The sequence below is a fragment of the Watersipora subatra genome, chromosome 1 (genome assembly GCF_963576615.1).
Source record: "Watersipora subatra chromosome 1, tzWatSuba1.1, whole genome shotgun sequence".
Classification (NCBI taxonomy): Eukaryota; Metazoa; Bryozoa; class Gymnolaemata; order Cheilostomatida; family Watersiporidae; genus Watersipora; species Watersipora subatra.
Window position 1 is genome coordinate 56,299,023 of NC_088708.1, and position 22,913 is coordinate 56,321,935.

A 22,913-nucleotide genomic window follows, 5' to 3' on the forward strand; every position below is an offset into this window, starting at 1 on the left:
GGGAATGATAGAATTCCACTGCAGCTTTCATTTATCTGGCAAATGTAATGAATAGTGTCAAACCAGTCTTTTCTGATTAGCCAAAAACCTCATCATAGTTTTGTAGCTCTTAGTTACACAAACTCTGTAAACACACTTGAGTATTCTTTAGCCAATGTAGCCCTCTACACAACTTGTGAAATGTTACTACCTGAGCTGATGTATAATATCTATCAGTGAAAAGTAAAATAACATTGAAAGTCCCTAAAGTGGTATCATATACATAGCGAAGCTCGGGAACATCATCTGCAAGCAATTGATGCATAAGCAAGACTTGCTGTTTATGAAATGACAAACTTCGATGTACAATAAGAATGGAAGGTTTATGCCAACTTTATAAAAATATGTACATAGTAAAAGAAAGCAACTATTTTGTACACAGAAACAAGATACTACAATATGCAAAATACAAATACATAACGTCTAAAGTTAGCTGCTAAATCGAATGCGCATATAATATGTACAAATAATGAAATTTATAAATGTAGGATGCATACCGTATCGTTGATTGTAAAAACATTAATGCAATTTATTCATGGGTACAAGAAGTCTAATTGGTTCTAAAATCCACCACACTTATAACGCTATTGTATTGTTTATAATTAATTTATATATAATGAGATGAAATTGAGCTTTTAGTAGCACTATATGCAGATTTCTGAGTACTATGTGGTGTCCAATCGTATGAGACGGAGTTTATTGCTGTCAGCCAACACGCATGCTGCATCATTGCTGCCACCACAATAGCCTGAGGATGAGAAAACTGTGAGCAATTTACCTCTCTGCTGCACCTGCAACAATCCTCATTGAGTAAAAACAAAAGCATTGACAAACCACCAACAACCGCTAACCACTACTACAGTCATAACCACCAACAACCGCTAACCACTACTACAGTCATAACCACCAACAACCGCTAACCACTACTACAGTCATAACCACCAACAACCGCTAACCACTACTACAGTCATACCATACGATTTAACGATTTAAACGACATGTACTTGTTTATATGATGAAAATGGATACAGACCTTTATGAGCCATAAAAAGCTATCTAGAATAAGATATCTGCTATGGATCATTCCTTACTTGTCTTGCGCAATGATATAGAAAGCAGTTTCCCCGATAGAAGGTCATAAATGATTCACTATGCCTTTAAATGTATGCATATATGCCTTATTATATTTGTGGTAGACAATCAAATAAATATGAAGTAAAGTACTCACTACCTCATATGAACATATAATTTTTGTATAACCTTTAATATATTTTGTACAATTTTATATATGTACGTCCTGTATAATTTTTAGCTCTTTACTAAAAGACCGTGCAGCAGTACTTTCAACTTGCCACAACTTGACAAACACCTATGACTGCTTCATACACATAAAAGAAAATATTTCTATGACTCTGTTGCTATATGACATTGAACAAGCTCTATTATCAGTGCGGGAGCCGCTGGTAACAGTCCCTCAAATGATGTATACCGGTACATTGTCACTGGTGCTTTAACCAACCAGCCAGAATGCAGGAACTTAAATAAAACATAAACCTAGCTTTGAATATTCACTTGAATACAAGAAATGAACGCTTAGCAACATTGCTGTTACAAGTGTGAGCTCAAATATAAAAAGGAAACATCTCCAACATAAATAATAAGACAGCCCTGTATATAATTGATATATTTTTAATATATCAATTATATATCATATATTTTAACATATACCATATACATGATATTCTTTTTACCAGTGCTGAGGTAACTGAAGTAAAAACTGCTTTTATTTGTGTCAGTTATCTCAGTATATTGCCCCATAGCCCAACATACACCAAACAGCTGATCCATGATATGTGATCAGATATGTTATCAGTTATCTCAGTATATTGCCCCATAGCCCAACATACACCAAACAGCTAATCCATGCTATGTGATCAGAGTGTGTGCAGTCTATTATCTAGCGAATGCAAACATGTCAAATTATGAGGTAAAAATACATACTTGAAAACCACTTTGTTGTACTTCATGGGCGCGTATGACATGTGAGAGTCCATTCCTTGTTAAAAATCCCATCAATGCTTCGACATTCCAGAAGTAAGCCGTACCTAAATGGTACAATATTTATCAGTCCGTTGACATGAATAAAACATGTCATGAGTGAGTCAGTATACATGAGTGACATGACAGAGAGAATAGTGGGATTATCACGAGGTTTAAAATACTATAGAATGATCATGAGACAGAGTATAGTGGGATTATCATAAGACTTAAAATGCCATAGAATGATAATGAGACAGAGTATAGCGGGATTATCACGAGGTTTAAAATGCCATAGAATGATTCAAACTAACCATAGAAGATAGTAGGATTAGAAGCATTTGGCCTCTCATTTAAAAGAAAATATAATTTAGGAAATAAGGAGCTACATTCACGCATACTCAATATATGATATGATTTATACTAGAGCAGTTACAGACCGACAGATATGGTGAAGACAACTCTCGGCTTATTAAGCTAATATCCTAGAACTTGTTTTACTAAAGGGTTGCTAGATTAAATAAGCTATGGGCGGATGCCAACTTGGGCCAACTTGAAAAACAATATACTATCTAAAAACCTAAGCTAGACCCTAAATGAAGTACCAAACATTCTTCAATGTTATTCACCTCTGCGTGAGTTGAAAACAAAGCCCTTGTTAGCTTTCATATCCCGTTCCTCTTCTTCATTGAACTGATATGAGTTGTTTACTGGGTCACTCCACATAATCTCCCAGGCAAGGGGACTTTCAAACTCTGGATCAGCCAAGGGCACAGGTATGTCATCTATTGCTGTCAGGGTGCCGTCAGAGTGTGACATAGACGGGATTCCACCGTGCACACAGAATATCTACAACATAAGATCAGTAGCCATTTTTGTGCCATGCACACGTGAAACCTACAGTAAAATATTGATTTTATCTAAATTTACAAATTTGCCCAGAGCAAGTGGATTTCTTTTTAAATATACCATTCCATAATTTTTCATAAAAAACCTATTAGAACTACCACGCGTTTAAGGCTGCATACTCTTTTAGGTTGGTAAGACAATTCCTTGTTAAATAACAAAGTGCATTGAATATCTTCAAGACTTTATTGCTGTGACATGTACTTACACATATATGCATATGAAAACAAATTTATTGTAACAAATGGAAGTGTTTCATTGTTTTGAATTAAGAAGTCCGCCTTGTAAATAGCATATAATATATTCTTAGCATACATGTACGTGGACACAGTTACCAATACGTGAAACCACTGCCAGGCAAGCACCAGGTAATTAAATGTAGTTAAATTCATTATTAAATACAGCAATAACAATAATTAAATACAGCAATAACAATTATTTAATACAGCAATAACAATAATTAAATACAGCAATAACGATTATTAAATACAGCGATAACGATTATTAAATACAACAATAACGATTATTAAATACAGCAATAACAATAATTAAATACAGCAATAACAATTATTAAATACAGCAATAACGATTATTAAATACAGCGATAACGATTATTACATACAACAATAACGATTATTAAATACAGCAATAACAATTATTAAATACAGCAATAACGATTATTAACTACAGCAATAACAATTAACAAAAGTAGCTGATGTAAGGTGTAACTTAGAAAATTTTGCAAAGGTAGATTTTGCTCAACTCTATTGCTAGCGTAAAATGGTCGTGATTTACCTTACTGTCGATAACGGCAGCAACCGGCATGACATCAAAACACTCATTGATGGTGTCCCAAACTCGCAGCCCCACCTGTTCCCCAAACTTTTCACAACATTCTCGTTTAAAGTTAAAATTCTCTTGTACAGATCTAAGCTCATGATTTCCTCGGAGGAGAAAGAACTTGCTGGGCGCGAGAACCTTCTGGGAGAGAAGGTATGCCACGACCTAAACAATCAGAGATAATACATTATACACTTACAATTAACCCTTACAATTTATAAACATCTAAAAAAATATGTCAAGTATCTATTATAATATCAACTTCGGCAAACCTGATTAATACATGGAAGTTCTTGCATTGCTTTAGACTACATGCAATTCATTCAGAGACGAGACCTTATTGCAGCAATGATTTGGCTAAAGTAATTCGGCTGGAAAGCGCCGCAGATAAATTACTTTCTACATAAAACCTCTCCAAGTAGAACCTTTTTATTTGTTTTATATTTTAAGCCAATAGAAGATCAGCAAAGAACAACAAAAACAATCTCAAGCAATCTAGAATACTGAGTAATTATTTTATCTACTAGAAAAAATTTTTTATTTAAACAAATAGAAAATTTTGATGAGAAAAAACTATTTTCATTGTAGTAAAATCATGAAAGAGGACAAACCTCAACTCCATAACTGCCTCGATCTACGTAGTCACCGAGAAATAGGAAAGAGGAGGGAGTGACGAGAGGCCCCATCCTCCACAGCACCTTCTCAAAGCACACCAAATCATGGTAGTTGCCGTGAATGTCTCCTGAAACAATTTCCAAACATAAAGCTCTGCGCTAAATTTAAATGTTACGAAGAGTCACAAGGTATATGAGCTGCTATAAACATAGCTTCTTATGACATTCCACAGATGGTGAATGTGTGTAGATGTTTTATAAATGCACATAATGGATGGCGAACCTTAGGCTAAAAACGCAAAGGAGCAAAAGCATAATTGGTTGTGTTTAATATCTCGAGGGCTGAGAAGTCAATCGAAAGCAAAGGCGAGTTAGTAGAGAAACTGTACTTGAAAGTATAAAGTTGTTAATAAGTCCATCGAGTAGATATAAATGTAAGACAATAAAAGCACAAATTTGAAATCCAGTAGATGGTGACTAGAACTGTCAATCAGTTCAGCTGCAAGGTGAAAGGTACAAGCTTGCTTCTGAAGAAGCTACGCAGGCCCATACTTCTGACGTGTACGCGCTGCAAGTACAAGTCTACGCCATTTATTGATTTTGCTGGTGACAAGGGCATTTTTGGAAGATTATAAGAAATGATAATTTTCATCGCGATAATTTCTATCAGTGTCCAATAAAAATAAAAGCAGCACATTAAAACAACTCTGAGCAGGTAATGGCATTGGCTAATATACAAACTCTGTGGAAAAATGAAGGTTCTTCATAAAGCATCAAAAGGAGAAATTGGACACGCCTATTCAGCCGAGGTAGCCACTAAAACATTGGCCAGTAATAAAACTCGATGCTCTAAAACGGCGACTCGTCTAGTTAACCTATATGGCCAGAAGCTAAATAGATAACTAGACACTTCCCCTGACGATGTAAGAGTGAGTACAGATTAAGGGTTCACATTGCAGAAGTAATGTATGAGTGAGTGGTTGTAATGGCTCACTTATGAAACCTGGTGCGTATACAGGAAATGACAGTGTACCCTGACAATACTAAAGTGAATGGGCATAATGGGCCAATATGATACCTAATATATAGACAGGAGATCGGAGTCTGAGCAGTCTGGACTCTGTTCTTAGCAAGTCTTTGACCTGTTCGCACATAGCGAGCAGGCACTTGGCAAAAGCTGTCATGTCCACCTCTCCCCAATCAAAGGCTTTCTACAATGTTACCATCACACAATCACTGTACAACGGGCACAGAGGATATTTTTTGACCATCCACCGGCATGAAAAAAATATTTGGGACTCTAGAAAACACAAAGCTGAACATGTAAATACCAAGGGTGAGGCATGGCAAACAATATTTGATAACCCAACAACGTAATAAGCTAACAGCAAGAAAAAGTAATATATTTTATGAAACAAAAACTTTTCGAAATGTGCTTTGCCATATGCTTTTGCTAACACCGAACTAGCGCAGAATGTAATTGGCTGCAAATTACCTTTTCCTGCAAGCTATCTGCTCCAGGTTTCTTCTTTATGGCCATTTCAAAGTATTTCAAGCCGGAGAGCATTTCGTTGGCATGCGACCCCTACAAGCCGTAAGCCCGGAAAGTAGCTAGAGAACTCAGGATAATTATAAACACAAGCAGAGAAGCATAAAAATTCAATGAATAAAGATATGATTTTATTATGGGAAGACAACAGAAAGCAAAGTTAAGTAATGAAAATATGAGGCAACTCGACAGGTGTTCATATCACTACATATACAGCAAATGCCCCAAAAACATCCAAACCCCAAACCTCCTATAATGTACACTCCGCTGACCATAGAGAATGTATGTAAAGTTTCGTTTCATATGTAAGAAAGTCGACAAAACGTAGGGCGCCAAGTCGGTGCAAGTTCTCAAATTCAATTTGAACGAGAGTCTCATAGTTAACCTAAAAATTTTCATTGCAATCAATACTTGATGCTAACCTCTAACACAGGCTTTGGAAAGAAATTGAAAAAAGGACGGCCGGACAGACGGACAATGCTCTGACAACAGTAAATATATTTTTTGTTTCACTTTATTTTCGACATACACAATATTGCTTTAGCTGTTTTTCCCACCAGAGACCACCAGCTGTTTAGAAAAAAGAGAACAAAGGATTTAAATTTAAATTGAAGGTCTGCGCTCTCTTTAACTTAACATAAAATTACCATAATCATAATCATTAACCCTAAACCAAGTGAAAGTGATGAGAAAAAATTTGCCGATACAAACCAATAATACTACAGTTATTACATTGCATAGTTATTAAATTAAATACCACAGTTACTAAATTAAAAGGATAGGTTTAGTTTTTTCCTATATGAAAAGCCAAAGGAGGGAGTTTGAGACAATCTTTGAACGGATTAGGCGATTTATGTGTATATTACTGTTTGCATAACACAAAATCTCTGTAACGAAAGCGTTCTTGGAATGGATTATTTATGTTGTAAGAACATTTACTGTACATTACCTAATCAACATACACTGTATGAATCTCTGTAACGAAAGCGTTCTTGGAATGGATTATTTATGTTGTAAGAACGTTTACTGTACATTACCTAATCAACATACACTGTATGAATCTCTGTAACGAAAGCGTTCTTGGAATGGATTATTTATGTTGTAAGAACGTTTACTGTACATTACCTAATCAACATACACTGTATGAATCTCTGTAACGAAAGCGTTCTTGGAATGGATTATTTATGTTGTAAGAACGTTTACTGTACATTACCTAATCAACATACACTGTATGATATACACTACCTAATCAATATATACTGTGTGGCATACACAGTACACTACCTATTAAATATCTTAACCCTTACTGTAAAGGTTGCCACGAGTTGCCTTCATCACATGTCACGACTAAATGACATTAACATGATCGAAGAGCTAAAGCAGGTATAGGCAAGTGTGATCAGTCAATGTTACAAGAGTTGCCCTACCTTGTTGAATGAGTCTATGGATGCAAAACGACTGAATCTAAGCTTTTCCTCCTCCAGATCTTGCCCGGTCATAGAGCTAAAAGCGTCGGTATCTTTGAGATCCCAGAGCGCTTTGACATCCATGAGCGCCCCTGAGCGACGCACTTTCACAGTGTGAGTCGCTAATTCATACGGCCTCTCACTGAGATAACCCTGGTCACTGTTGGCTGTTTGTAGTAGATCTGAAAACAATGCGAGTTCACACAAAATGATGTACAGTGAAACTCGGATAACTCAAACTTCAAGGGACCGAGCAAAAGTGTTCGAATTATCAGAGCGTTCAAGTTATCAGAGCACTGTCACAAGTCCATGTATTTACTTACTTATTAGTAGATACATGTACATATACAAACTATAATATAAATCAAAAGCACAAATGGCTTGTTTCAAATTAAATGCTTCTAATGTAATGTTTAAAACGTTTTTATCAAAAAGTATAGAGATTTTTCTATCACTTGAGATTGGTTTGTTGTTTGAGGTGATGTTATTGCCAGGACGTTTTTTAGATTGACATTGGCAAAACTTGATCGTTGCTGAAATGCTCAAAAGAAAAGACATCATTTTCTTTTGAGCGTTTTACCCACGATCAATTTTGCCGATTTTTCTTGAAGTTTATGCAAAGATTACCTTACTTTACCTGGGATTCGTTAAGAGCAACACTCCGAGGCAGTTCAATTAAAAGTTTTACGAGTTTTTACGGTACATTGTATATATCACTCACGCTTTTTGAATGGATACTTATTGAATGTACACACGTATTCTGTGTTTAGGTCAAACGATGAATAGTTTTTTTTAGCTAAGACAACATAGACGTTTAATTACAACAATTTTTAAGACGTTTTAAACATTCAACATTCCGACGTTGATTCAACACGGAATCAACGTCGGAATGATTTTCGCCATGCAAATACAAAACAAAAACAACATGCTGTTTTTGTTTTAAATGTGCGTGGCGAAAATCCTTGCGCGCGTGACCCGGCTAGCCCGTGATATTCATCGTATAGCAGTATAAATCAAATTTCACCAAATCTTTAGAAAAGTCGTTGACAAAAATATTTTGCCGATGGAGGTAATAACGACGCTTATGAATTAAGAAAAGTTGAGGTTTATCTCTATGGCTTGGAATAAAGTGATTTTCTAAAGCGATTGCAACCGTTTCGGTAGCCGTTGGGCAAAAAACAGTTCGAATTAACAGTGTTGAGTTCGAGTTATATAGAGCCATTTATCATTGCGTGGGAACGGACCAAGCAAATCCATTCGAGTTAACCATGTGTTCGCTATATCCGAGGGCGAGTTATCCATGTTTCACTGTATTTTTATATTTTTAGTGCAGTAGAAATTCAATAATCTGTATGTGTTGTTTTGGAGATCGATGTTTTGCACATGCTTTATACAAGCCAACTCTAAACTAGAGTACAGTAGATGACCCTATAATATAAACCTTTTTTTAAGTAAATTCCAATGAATGTAAAGCATTTATGTGAAGTTTTTGCTTCATATTACATAAGAAATTCTATATAACATGAAGCATCGAATTGGTGCAAGTTCTCAAATTCATTTTGAATAGCGAGAGTCCCATAGCTAGCCTTAAAAGTATCATTTCCTCTGTTGATGCACACGAGAGAAAAAACGACCTATAATAAGGGTATCCATTACATTTTTTACTTTATTTTAGGCGTGTACAATATTCTTTTTTTTTTGCAGCATAGACCTTGCTGTGGAGAGTAAAAAGTACAACAAAACTGATTTAAATTGACATTGAAGGTGTGCACTGTTCTTAACTGCATGTAGAATTACTGTAATCATCGTACTAAACCAAGTGTGAGTGATAAAAAAAGAGAAAACTTGTCAATGCAAACCAGTAACACCACAGTCATTGTTAAAAAGTTATTTCCATTTTGAAGTTCTAAAGGGGTGAGTTTGGGAAGATCTTAGAACAAATTACACTATATACATGTATTTTAGGCTTTGCATAACGTAGCCTCTGTAACAAAAATTTTCCTGAAACAGATTATTTATCTTGTGGGGCCATTTACTGTATTACTATATTTTTTTGACTTTAGAACCATTGGAGTGACAATATAATCATAAGCATATTGATAGACTGTAGCACACAATAGACCTGAATTTTTTGCAATGCTTAGTGAAATGAATCCAATGCTTTCCAAATGAATTTAGACATGATTACACATTATAATGATTAAACTCGGGGTACTTGGGTACGATGACCCTGCTATACGATTTTTCGCCTTACGAAGTGGACCACGATGTCTTTTGCCCTCGCCGTACATCATTTTGTTCGCAATACAATATCAACAAAACTTTCTCTCGAAATTAATACTTGGCAGTCGGGGTGCTAAATACATGGCAATAACGAAGATGTCGATATGCTATTAGCCGAAATCTCAAAGTAAAAAATAGTAAAGACATACTAAAACTTAACTTTGCTTTAAGTATGTGTTTAGAAAGCCAAATTCATTTAGGTTAAATTCAACGTTTATGTTATACGTCTGTTTCGAATGTAAGAACTCCCTAAGGTACGTACTGCACATACATTTAGTACATTATAATGTTACATTTCATGGCAAATTATAACCACTAAATACACTAAAGTTATTGTAGGTAACTATAGTTAATAAGGTTAACATGTTATTTTGTAATTAATTTTTATAGGTACAGTACATATATAAAATTTATGATTTTTTACCAGGGGTGTTTGCATTAGATAATTATTATGGGTTTCTATACCCATCTATACGACATTTTCGCCTTATGATGCCAACACTGAAACAAATTAAAATTGTATGGCAGGGTCCACTATAATATGAACTGCTTTTGCTATAAACTTAAGGTTATCTATTAGGTTATCTTTAATAAAGTTTTACAAGATCTTCACTCAAAAAGATTGTGAAGTTATAATAGGATGCCTAGATCATTATGTTGGTTTAATTGCCTGAGCCATAGCCAGCTACATAACAATAACGACAATAATGTGTGTTTATGATTAACCTGCATACCATTCGCGGGGAAGCGTGTTGAACTAAATAGTTCCATGAGGAAATAACTCCCGATTAGAATACAGATGACTATCTAGTAATGACTTGTATGAACTGCATGAACTTTACCACTATCACACCTACTTTAAAATAAAAACAGACAGCTTTTGATACAGAAAAGCTTTTATCGAGGCTAGTTCAATATCAAAACTTATTGCAGTATGAAGGCAGTGTGAAGGCAGTGTGAAGGCAGTGTGAAGGCAATGTGAAGGCAGTGTGAAGGCAGTGTGAAGGCAGTATGAAGGAAGTGTGAAGGCAGTATGAAGTATTCATACTGCCTTGTATGAAGGCAGTATGAAGGCAGAAACTGCAGTATGAACTATGAATGCTTTTCCAGGAGCTGAAAATTATGACACAGAGCCAATCTTAGCTAGGTATCTGTAATTAGCTGAAAAGCTGTCCGAAGAGCTGTATTGTTCATGTGTTTCCTTAACTAACTATTACACACCGTTTTGAGACATCTGTGTAGACAGAGTCCTGTTATAAAACGAGGAAATGTCCTTCTTTGGACGTTTGTTCGGAGGTGAGAGAGATTTAGGACTACCTGGACTTCGTGGCCTATAAAAAGAGAGATAACAACGGGTTATGCTAACAAGAGGACAGAGACACTAAAATGTCTTTGTAGATAGCCAGGATTGTTTTACTAAAATAAATATTATAAGAACACAAGCTGAGTGTTCATCTATACTGATCAGTCTTTACTTATGCGTCTTTCTTTTTATACATAAAAACATTTTTAGTCAAATGCGGCTTTAAGGTACACGGGCCATATAAACCCACGTGTGCGCACATTTATCAAGCAGTCAACAATAAGACTACACCACACGCTGCGTGTGAAAAAGCGCTGATCACCTGATATAGTTTTGTAAAACTAAAATGTGTGAATTACCAGTTTTCATGAGTTGTCTCTCTATTGAGTGTTGTGCAAATTGGTCATGCAAAACCTAGACAACCAACCAGACATGACATATATGACCAGTGCAAATGAAATAATGCATCCTTTTATTGCACAAAAAAATACCGTAAAACCTGTATTTCAACGCCACCTCTATTTAACCTCCAACTCTATGTGACCGTCACTATAAGAAAAGAGTTGAAAAATAGTGCATGACCCTCTAATTGGACGCCAATTCTATTTGACCGCCACTGCTTGGCATTATTGATCTTTATGAACCCATACCAGCGAGTGATCAGTAAAAAGTGCCCACAAAATCGTACTAATAATGAATCAATTACATCAATAACGATTAATTCTTTCGTTGTTGCTGTTCGTATCTAAGCCCCTTTTATAACTCCAAAGCTTTACAGTTTTCAAGTTAAAACTTTAAAAGCAACACCATAGAAATAATTAATAACTGTGCCAGGCTAATAGTAGTTTTTTAACACGGTATTGATACTTAAACGCATGTTTAAAATGTATTAGCAATTACGATGCTGTAGTCGACTTGTAAATGCGCTAAGCGCATGCGACTAAAAGTTTATCATTTACAAGTTTTACGTTACAAAAGTATTCTAAATAGCAACAAATAAGTTTTGCTCTGCTAAAACAATTGTTTGGATGCTAACATCGACTAGTTCGACAGTGCAGAAGAAGAGTTTGCTTAGCGGGCAGTGTAGAAGGTCTGCTGAACCAACATTAAAAAGACGATGAAATGGTTCCAACAAAAAGCAACAATCAGAATGCAATTGGCCGAGCAAACGATGCAACTAGTTTTGTGTAAAAAATGTTAATTTTTGTTTCTGAATGTATTACAAATATGGTTTGGTTATGGCACTTGGTCTTGAATATACACATGTATTTGTAGCATTTGATAGATTATTATTATTATATAACTTATAAATTTGCAGATTTATAGCATATTATTTGATGGGCTGATAGTATCATGACGGTAATCTAAACTCGGCTTACAATGAACTGAAGCTCATAACGCCTCCTCTATTGCACATAAAAAACCAGTTTTGATTGCTAACTCTAACAAAGATCAATGAGTCCAATGAGCTTTTATGAAACATCGTTAAATGTAATTATAAAATAAACATTGCCTTCAAATTTAAAAAGAAATAAAAAATTCAAAGCTCTCAACAAATTGCAATGTAGGCTATAAGATTACCGTAGGCTACTGTAAAACCTCTAATTGAGCGCCCCGGTGGTTTACTTTTTAACTCGTCATCTACAGTGGCGGTCAAATAGAGGTGGCGTTCAAATAGAGGTGGCGTGCAAATAGACGTTTTACGGTAGTTTCAAGCAATAGATATCAACTGGTAGAGATATTTTTCAGCTTTCCAATGCGCATTTATTTAGAAATCTACAACAAGTTGGAGGTAAGTTATAGTAAGATTTCTTGTATTCAAAAGGGTTCGAGTCGCTCAGCCCAAAGAAGAGTGCAAAATATAGCGAACAGTCGCTTCGCCCTTGAAAGGGGTAAATTTATATTACCATAATTCTGACGAACGATTTGAAAAATACTATGACATCCTCTATTTGAATCTCACCTTTAATAAAGAGTCACTATAAGGGAAGGGTTGGAAAATAGAGCGACACGGGGTTCAAATACACATTTTATAGTACATTGTTTTATTTGGTCAGTTTCGGTAATTTCCTGGCTAAGTTTATCTCACCATAGATATGCCAAAAACACTGGCATAACAGTTCCAGCGTAAAAAATATACTATTTCAGAAGGACAGCTTCACATATTTTTTACTTGTGCTATCACAAACAATTCAAACGTGTGCATACACCCACACACACACACAGGCACGCACGCATGCCAAAGGGTTCATTCTGATTTTTACAGTAATGCTTTAATTGACTGTTCAATGACTTTAATTCCTGACAACTGACAGCGGGAAATAGACATTCTATCAACCATCATAGACCTACCCTGTTAAGAAAGAACGAGGTGACCTAAAGAGCACAGAAGTACCCCGAAACTTTAGTTGGCCTACAGTTGTGAGGAATGTGATAAGTCCGAGGTTCAACGGCTTGCTTGCATTTGCTGTTGGATCAAACTTTCTAAAATAAGAAGAGGTAAATCACTCGCTGACCCTGTGAGAGGACCACAACACGCATCCAAGTCAGCTGATTGAGATACCAGCTGTTATATTATATATGTAATATAGGTAACTATATGATTGTATGTATGTTTCATCAACAAACAAACTAATATAGGTAACTACATGATTGTATGTATGTTTCATCAACAAACAAACTAATATAGGTAACTACATGATTGTATGTATGTTTCATCAACAAACAAACTGACTTTATGAACAACAGACTTCATCATACAATCACAAAGACTGAAGAATTCATCCATTTCACACTCAGTGCAGCCATGCATATTACATATACCATGAGCTGCATAGTGTGGCTCAGCACAACATTTTCATATGGCTGAGAGCCGCGTGGTGCAGCTCTAGTAGGATTCGCACAAAAAGCTTCTGATTAATCAATAGTTAACTATCCTACAGGATGAAATTATTCGCAGAGTTAAATCTCGCAAAAAATGGTCTTTTCAGGCATATTCGCGGACTAAATTATTCGCGGATGAACAGATTCACGAATAAATTAATATGTGAAAGCAGCTAGCAGTATAGTAAAACCTTCACGTGCGTATACCACGTGTTTAGGTTTCTATTTAGCTGAAAAATTCATGTCGATCATGCTAAACTATAAATTTTTGGCTGCATCCAGAAGTTTTCAGGATTTTCATTGATTTGGAGGCCTTTGGTGAACCAACAAATTGTGGTAAGTTATGAGTTTTTTCAAAGTAAAGAATTGCAGAAAAGATTTTTTTGATGATGATACCGCGCCGAATTCCGAATAACTTGTGACAACCTTGAATCATTTTGTAAAGAAGTGTGATTTATCGGCAATGGGCTTAACTCAAAGCCCCGGCGATGATTTTAAGAGTTTGGAACTCAGCTACGTTTACTAACTCTGCCTAGCGACTAGTTTTTAATTTGAGGTAGTAGTTATTTTTCCTTGTGTTAAAAATAAAACTAATTATTCGCGGATTTTAATAATTCGCCGAATTTACTGTACGCGAACTCGCAAATTATTAAATCCATCGAATAATTTCATCCTGTAGGGTAATTAACCTATCGTATTTGTACGTGAACGAAAGGAAACAATTATCTGCATGCATTGAGCCAATAGAACATATGCTTACAGCCCATTCTGAGTCTAGTTTCGCTTTGTAAAAACCTAATTTTTTCAACGCAATTTCGTTTTAGCAATGACCAGTTGTGTCAAATGCATTATAGCTACGGAGGTTTCACCGATTGTAGATCAATGATCTTTGGCAGAGTTTTTATTGAACAATAGTACTGCTGAGAGTAATCATTTTGCCGTGAACTATAAAAATATTGATAACTTATCCGATTCAGACATGCTCACAGTAGTAGAAAAAATGGCCGAAAAGTCCAAGCCCATTTTGCAATACATTTGTTGCATTTTCTATGGCATCAACCAATGTGAAAAACTGTGGGATTCAAAAGTTGTGGCACTTTATATGTGCCCTTGTCAAATACAGCCGACGCTCCTATAACGTATATATCTTATGCCGGTAACATAAATTCCAGATAACGTAAAAAATCTATGTGAAGTTTTTGCTTCAACCTACGTAAAAATTCCATATAACGTAAAGTGTCAAGTCGGGCGAGTTTTCAAAATCGATTTGAATGCTAGTTCATCTGGCTGCACCTGCGGAGGAAAAAACGACATGCTTATAGCGCTATATCTATTATGCGTAACGTTCGCGATATTCTAATTCGTCGTAATACTGTAGATCGTGAACAGGACAGCTGCGCAATGTTTCAAAAATACTTGAAGACGATCAATTGGTGCAATTGTTACAGAGTTGATCTACCAATCTGAATGTCATGAGTTGGAGTATCGTCGACAGTTATCTTTCATCCTAACCTTGACTCCTAGATAAAAATAGACGACGAGCAGGTAGAACCGATTTCTATATTTAAAAAAATTTTGTTGTTTTGCCTTATTGTAGACGTACAAAATATTTGTTATTAATTAACTTAGCGGTTTAGAAAAAAAAAGCAAATTGTTGTAAATGAATGCCGAAAATGTGCAGTCCTCCATCAACTTGTAAAATTACTGCGATCATGGTCTATAAAACCAGTGAGATTAATCATAAAAAGTTGAAAAGGTGTCAATGCAAACCAATAATACTGCAGCTACGGTACAGCCCACAAATACAAAAAGGAGTTCAGTCAAGTTTTCCTTTTATGAATGGCCAAATGGGTGAGTTTGAAAAGACTTTGGAACGGATTAGGCAATTTACATGTATTTTACTGTTCTTATAATGTAAATTCCCTATAACGTAAATGTTTCTGGAACGGATTATTTATGTTGTAGGAGGGCCTACTGTATTAGATTCTAATGAACATGTAGTTATGTCTCGGTAAAAAAATCAATTTGGAAGCAAAAAAGTTAATGTATGGAGAAAAACTAGAGACCAAAAGAGAGCATACTAACAAGGCACTGCTGGCCACTTCTTCATCCAGTTCAGCAATAGTCATGGTCTTCTCTTTCTTCTTATGTATGTCTTTTATCATATACCTAAAGTTACATACATGTCTTTTATCATATACCTAAAGTTACATACAGGTCTTTTATCATATACCTAAAATTACATACAGGTCTTTTATCATATACCTAAAACTACATACAGGTCTGTTATCATATACCTAAAATTACATACAGGTCTTTTATCATATACCTAAAATTAAATAACTAGTTTTCATTGCTTTCGTTAAGTATTGTTCTCCTGAGAATGCTCGCATCATAGGACAACTTTGATTGAAGGTCATCCTCTAGCCAAATAGTAAGTTTTATACCCAACAGCCGCTCCGATGGAAAAAACAAAGCAGCTTGCATCAGTTGTGGTTTTGTTCTAACAAGCCAAACCCATAGGTTCATAATCAAGTATACTTACCTGCATGTACCAAACATTAATCTTAAATCGAACATCTCAGCTATCGCTAAAAATTTGTTCCAAAACATCGTTAGAGTAATCTTAAAGTTGCAATGTATTACAATCAAATCTGAGTTTTGTTTAACTGCAGTACTATTTGTAAAGGTCACAATGCAAACCGGTAAGAGATGGAGCAATAATGGCTGTCCAACTTGAACTGTAACTGTTGACGGAAGTGATGTTCTTGTCACTATTTTGATTGCTAAAAGCTGTGAAAACAACTCCTGTAACAATGAAACCAGCTAAAATCTGATAGTCAATTATTGGCTATTTGATTATCGATCAATTGGTTGTTCAGTCTGGATGTGGAGTTGAGTGGAGTAGAACAGAAGCACTATGAGAATAACAACAATACAGCGACTCCTCTAGACAAGGTCTTAATTATAATAATAGTTGCGGTTGACCTTGACATGAGAAACCATATGAATTGTGTCTGAAGAGATGTTTTTATGGAATGAAAACTCTGAACAAGCAGTTTTAATCAACAAACAAAAATTGAGCCAATACGGAAGGAAAAAAGGAGCTCACCAGGCGAGACCTTATCTACACTAAATGCACAGGTGTAAAGAATATACTACTACAATGCAAAAAGGCTTTGATTTTGCAATCTAAACCCCAGAAAAGAAACTTCGTTATCATGCTACTCTGCCAATATATCAACGCTATGGTGCCGTTCAGATCATATGCAATCAGAGTATGTAGTGCTGACCCTAGTTGACAGCCACTCACCTAAATTCATCCCAGTTAAGATGGTTATCACAGTCAGCATCATAATATCTGAAAATGTATCTGCATCGAAACTCAGCTGGGGATCCACCATGAGGAGTTGTTGGCTCAAGACATGCCAGCCCGATCAGTGTGTCAAACCAAGTAAGGAAACCCTGCCGATTTGTGTCAAAGGCTCTAAAGCAAAACCAAAATGTCATCATAACTATTTAGACATGTAGGCAGGAATATTTACCGGCATGTTAAAAGAGATTACGTTCAGGCAATTACGGACAGAATAATAAAATAATTGCATCAACAAAGCACTCCCTCTTGCATCGGGACAGACGGTAGTTTTACTACACTCAAAGTGATCAATTCTTCTGAGTGGATATGAAATAGAAAGCGAAGATGACGACGCTGCAGAGCGATGCAGATGTAAAAGCTTGATGTCAGTCACTATCAATTGAATATTATAACCAACAAGGTAGGACTGAAAAGGAATGAATATAGAAAGGGAGTACCGTGTATCCTCGCATATAAGCCTATCCACATATAAGCCGATCCTAGAAAAACAGCCCTGAAGTCAGGTGATTTAGAAGAGCTCGCATATAAGCCGACCTCATAAATCGTAACACACCGCACGTATCTGTTGGAGCAAAAGGTTGCGAAAACGAAGCGACTTTTGCAAGCTTAGTAGAAAACGCTTCTGATAGATGAGTAGTTGTATAACTAGCCTATCGTGTCTCTGCTTACTCGAAAGGAAACAACAATCTGTTTGCCTTAGCCAATGGAAAACATGTTTGCATCTCACACTGACTCTCATCTCACACTGACCTTAGTTTTGCTTTTTAAAACCACATTTTTATAGCTATTTGTTTCTTTGCTTTTGTTTTTATAGCTACGTAGGGTTCACAAATTGTAAATCAATGAATTTTTGATGATTATCTATTGGGCAATAGTAGTGGTGACAGTGAGAGTTTATTAACAGTAATAATAATGTCGTAAGCTATAGTAATAGTGATAACTCGTCTGACTCGGAACACACTAACTTGTTCACCAGGATAGTATGAAGGGTACAAAAAAGTGTCCCACTTGATTCTGATACGCATTTGTGGTCTTTTTATGGTATCAGATGATGTACAATTTTATGCTAATTAATTTAGTCAAATGTTATGGCAACCTATATGGGCCAATATCAAATATTTAGTTTACCGAATATTTGTGTCCATAAAAATTTATTTGGTAGCGAAAGAGTTAAGTATAGTGGTAACCATTATTGTGGTCTTACTTTTCTTAATAAACAAAGTTGAGTTAATAAAGGTTCGAGCTGTAGTTGTCAAAATTAAATTAGCAAAATTTCATTTCGTTGTCTTTCCATCAAAGTTACCCACAAATAAGCCGGACCTCTAAGTTTTGTAAATAAATTTTGCGATTCTAGAATCAGCTTATATGCAGTGATATACAGTAAATGACAGTAAATAAAATACAGTAAATGACATAACATAATAACATAATACAAGTGAATTAACTAAAACTTTGTTTCAAAACTAATTTTGACATTAAAACCGTTAATATTATACAACAATGCAAAAATTTATTAAATTACAGCCAAAAATCTTAAAATGATAGAAGTTGTTTGCCACGTTTATGCTCTATGTTCATCTGATTATGCATAACAAATCAAACATAAGAAACAAGTTTAAACATGTCAGCTACATAAATGAATAAATGTTGCTGACCTTTCAGCACTCAGTATCGTGTAATGTATTTTAGGAGTGGGCTATAATAGGCCAAGCCTCAAAAACTCACCTAAAGAATTTGTCCAACTGCTCTGTGATATCTAGGAAACCAAGTCTCTTCATAAGGTTGTGAAATTGAGTGTTGTTCAGAGATTGACTAGGAAAGGTTATATCTAAATATTCCTTGTAAAGTAGTTCTTGTTCTGAAATGTAAACACCATCATCAGTGGGTTCCAAACTGCGATTAACAGACCAGTTTATATAACTAACCAAGCGGTGATTTTAAGAGTAGCAGGTACTGATTGCCAGAGTGAAATTCCTAACTATAATAAGAACAGCGTCCGTCCAAAGCCATGATAAGAGCGTTAACAAAAAACAATGCCTCGCACGGAAATCAAACCCAGGGCATCATTGTCACAGCTGAATATGCTACCACTACACCACTCGGGCGCCTAACCACCTTACGGGACAATTCTCCATATACAGATTACTCATGATGGTCTCTCACATTGTACGGGACTAGCAAGCTAGTAAAAATAAAGAGTCTTTAGCTGCATATTTCTAGATGATTCAGAGTTGGTGTGTCTTGTCGTAATTGTTTCAAGCTATGTTAAGTCATTAGTATAAAATGTTAAGTCATTATTGTAAAATGTTAAGTCATTATTGTAAACATCCCAAACCATCTAAAAGTCAACAAAACTTGCACTAAACATAATACTTCCGAAGTCCAAGTTAAATCTTACACAAAACACGCAGGTATAATTTACCAAACAAGTTCACTTGTAATAAAAACATAACAAGAGAATAATTTTTTTAATTTTGCACTGTGCTTCTAAAAACAACTGCAAAGACAGTCATAGCAGCCAGCACCTGAAGATCTCAACGCGCAACTGGCAGGCAAAGCGAGGTAAGCCTGAATTTCATCTTAATATAAATCAGACAACCAAAAACTCGTTGTTTCTAAAAATCTGCACATTGTCTTTGCCGCACAATCTTTAAACAGAACATCTTTAACTATTCAAGTTTAAAACAGTACTTTAATCAAATTCCATAAATCTCTTTGACTATTTCCAAACCTCACCACATAAGAAACAAACCTAATTTTGAAAATATTATTTGCTATCAAGGGTCGACTTCTTCTGGTTGAAGGCAGTTACACTACAAGCAGTGCCAACATCGCCACATGGCAGTCATCAATACCATTGTACTAAATTGCAATAAAATGTAACACCAGAACAAAAACAAACCTTTCATTCCAAACCGTGCAGACTTGAGTAGCATATTGTATGAGGCAGAAGGGAACTTATGCTGTGCCGAAGTGTCCACCGCTAAATCATTGTCCGTGAAGATGTACTTGTTATCAGTTAGAGTAGAAACATCAGCTAAATTGCCGGCATCAACTGCTTCTATGTAGGTTACAGCCTCCAAGCCATACAGGTCTGGTGTATCTGACCTTCCCTGTTGAGAATGGCACTAATGTAGACAAATGCAGGAAGCTAGATTTGCACTAACCAATTCCAAATGTAAAACTGAACTCTGGGTAATTGACAGGTCTCATTGTTGTATTATTGACTCTTCCTTCCAACAGAACTGCAGTAAAGTCTTACATAGTCAACTAGATTTTGTAATAACCAGGTGTATAAATAAGAAGTCTGAGATAAATTTAATTTCTTTGAAAAAGCGAGAACTAAAGTTTAATATAGTTTTCCTGTGTAAAGGCAATTAGAGTGCAAACAGAGTTGAAAATAACAAACCCGTTGAGCCATTTGCTTGATGCGCTCAAGAGACAGCCATGTTTGTCCCGCAGGAGAATCCTCGCTCTCTTCTCCATCGCAGAATGAGAGAGAAAAAGAGACGTGGTTAATATCTCGGTCTAGCATTCGACTTTTTCCCAAAGACACTTTTACTATACCACTGACCTTCACCCTTACACCAAAGAGCTGCAATAATCAGGATGTCAGATATTGCTAAGCTGAAAATTGAAAAATAACGGTATGAATAAAAGTTATGCATTACAGCATGATTATGGTGAGCAATAACTGACTCAGCTCTTGCAAACTTATTTTACATTATAGTAATACACAAGCATACAGAAACAGATTTTCACCATAAAAGGTATTTGCACGATTTACAAAACTAATAGCTGATAATGTAACCTCACAAGTACAGATTCACTATTACATGGAGATAATAGTTTAGTACGAAAGCTTTCATACGATAAAGGAGTGTGACAATTCATAATTTCGGTAAAAAAGATTCCACACCTTACACGTTTAATGAAAACGAAGAGGAACTTTTGAGCCTGCTTCACATTTATTATGCTGAACATAGTGTATGGTAAAGTATGAACATGTATGGTGATGGACAAAAGTCTGGGGATTTTGTTCTAGAGCGTTCCCAGACTTCTGTCCCTCATTGTAGGTGATTTTTACCATACAAGTTGCTCAATATATTATTCAGTATTTTCTTCAGTCTTCTGCACCAAAAAGGGTGTTGAAAGTTTGATCTTGGGTGCTATTTATGATAAATTAAATATCTTCTTTACATTGCACCAAACGAATATCATATTGACATGATGAACTAGATTTTTATTGCTAACATGCGATCATCCCACAAGTGCTATAACAGTCTTGGAAAACATACCTCAAAACCTAGTCGTTGTGCAGCAGTGATAGAAGTTTCACCATTTTTTATATCGGTACATGGCAACCATAGGCCTTTTCCTTCATAATCTCTCAACAAATATGTGTTATCCAATTTTCGTTTGACCACAACGCTAACTATACTAGTCAGACCACAAACTGAAGAAGTGTGCGACACAGAGTCCATTGCTGTATCTCCATTGCTATTATCTGTGCAATCTCCGCCACCGGAAAATGAAGTGGAAGCATCCATCACTACAGACGTGTCACTAAAACAGACAAATTGTGCATCTTTATGAACCAACTGAAAATTTCCTAATTCCAAAAACAAATTTGCATGTGGCAATATAAAAAGCTGAATTTTATAGCATTAAGCTTAATGTTTTTATAGCAAAGAGTAGCAATGTAAACGGATACACCTGTCCATGCAGTCTAATACTAAAGCGAACAACTACAGTTCCGTATGCTTTATTGGGGTCGTGTAAAACGTTACATTATGATGCAGTTCCCTTAAAAGTTGGTAGAACAACGCCATCACAATACGCATGTCGGGTTTAAATTGGTATCGACTTTATGTACATCAAGATGCATAAATGATTTTATTAACTGATACGTGCACATCCAGCAGCAATCACAGCTTTAAACAAAAATGGTATCATACGAAACAGTGATGTTTTATTGTTATTGCACTGACCTAGGTCTCAAATTTTCGATTGTATATCAAATCCCAATTCGTAAAATGCATAAAACTATTCGGTATAAATTTATGAAAACTTTTCACAAGTACTTTCTTACCTACCAAGTTATGCCATATTAAAACGATGCTCGCATTCGGTAAATCATGCTATAAAACATATCCTGCGCTAAGGCTTGCCCGTCTTGCAGACAATTAGTAGTCATTCTACAGAGGCCCTGAATATAAAATTATGTGACTACAACTAACATGAAAGTAGGCTTGTGCAACAATACTGTTTAAAATGATAGAATACTCACATGGTCACTAAAGCACATAAACACGATCTGTTAAAGGTCCGAACTCTTAAGCCTAAATGGAAATGTACAAAGTGCCATTTTTCCACCGGATAACAGCACTAAATCGCGCAAACGAGTCACACGAGAATTCTTTGTATTAAAAGCAAACATATTTTAGTTGTTTGTTTTATAAAATTTAAAAAAAAAACAAAAATATTTCGCAACATTTAATTTTACAGTGAATTCGTTCGTTTGACAAAAAATAAAAACAATGAAAACACGCTTGCAAAACGCGTTTCCTAGATTATGACTCGTGCGACCTTCTTCAGATTTTAATTTCTTTCACTC

The 22,913-nt window shown here is 35.6% G+C and overlaps 1 protein-coding gene across 1 annotated transcript; it reads right to left on the reverse strand.

Annotated features, from left to right (window-relative positions):
- Window positions 1-299: 299 nt before the first annotated feature.
- LOC137392110 (uncharacterized) lies at window positions 300-22,668 on the reverse strand. Its single transcript, XM_068078738.1, has 17 exons — window positions 22,587-22,668; window positions 21,595-21,862; window positions 20,706-20,891; window positions 20,199-20,409; window positions 19,022-19,154; window positions 17,234-17,407; window positions 16,006-16,089; window positions 13,390-13,521; window positions 10,956-11,065; window positions 7,413-7,633; window positions 5,932-6,021; window positions 5,515-5,647; window positions 4,434-4,564; window positions 3,778-3,987; window positions 2,706-2,925; window positions 2,041-2,144; window positions 300-830 (listed from the first exon to the last, which is right to left on the reverse strand). Exons 2-17 carry the CDS (start codon window positions 21,844-21,846, stop codon window positions 705-707), a joined length of 2,517 nt encoding a protein of 838 aa, XP_067934839.1. The 5' UTR covers window positions 21,847-21,862; window positions 22,587-22,668; the 3' UTR covers window positions 300-704.
- Between the last annotated feature and the right edge of the window lie 245 nt (window positions 22,669-22,913).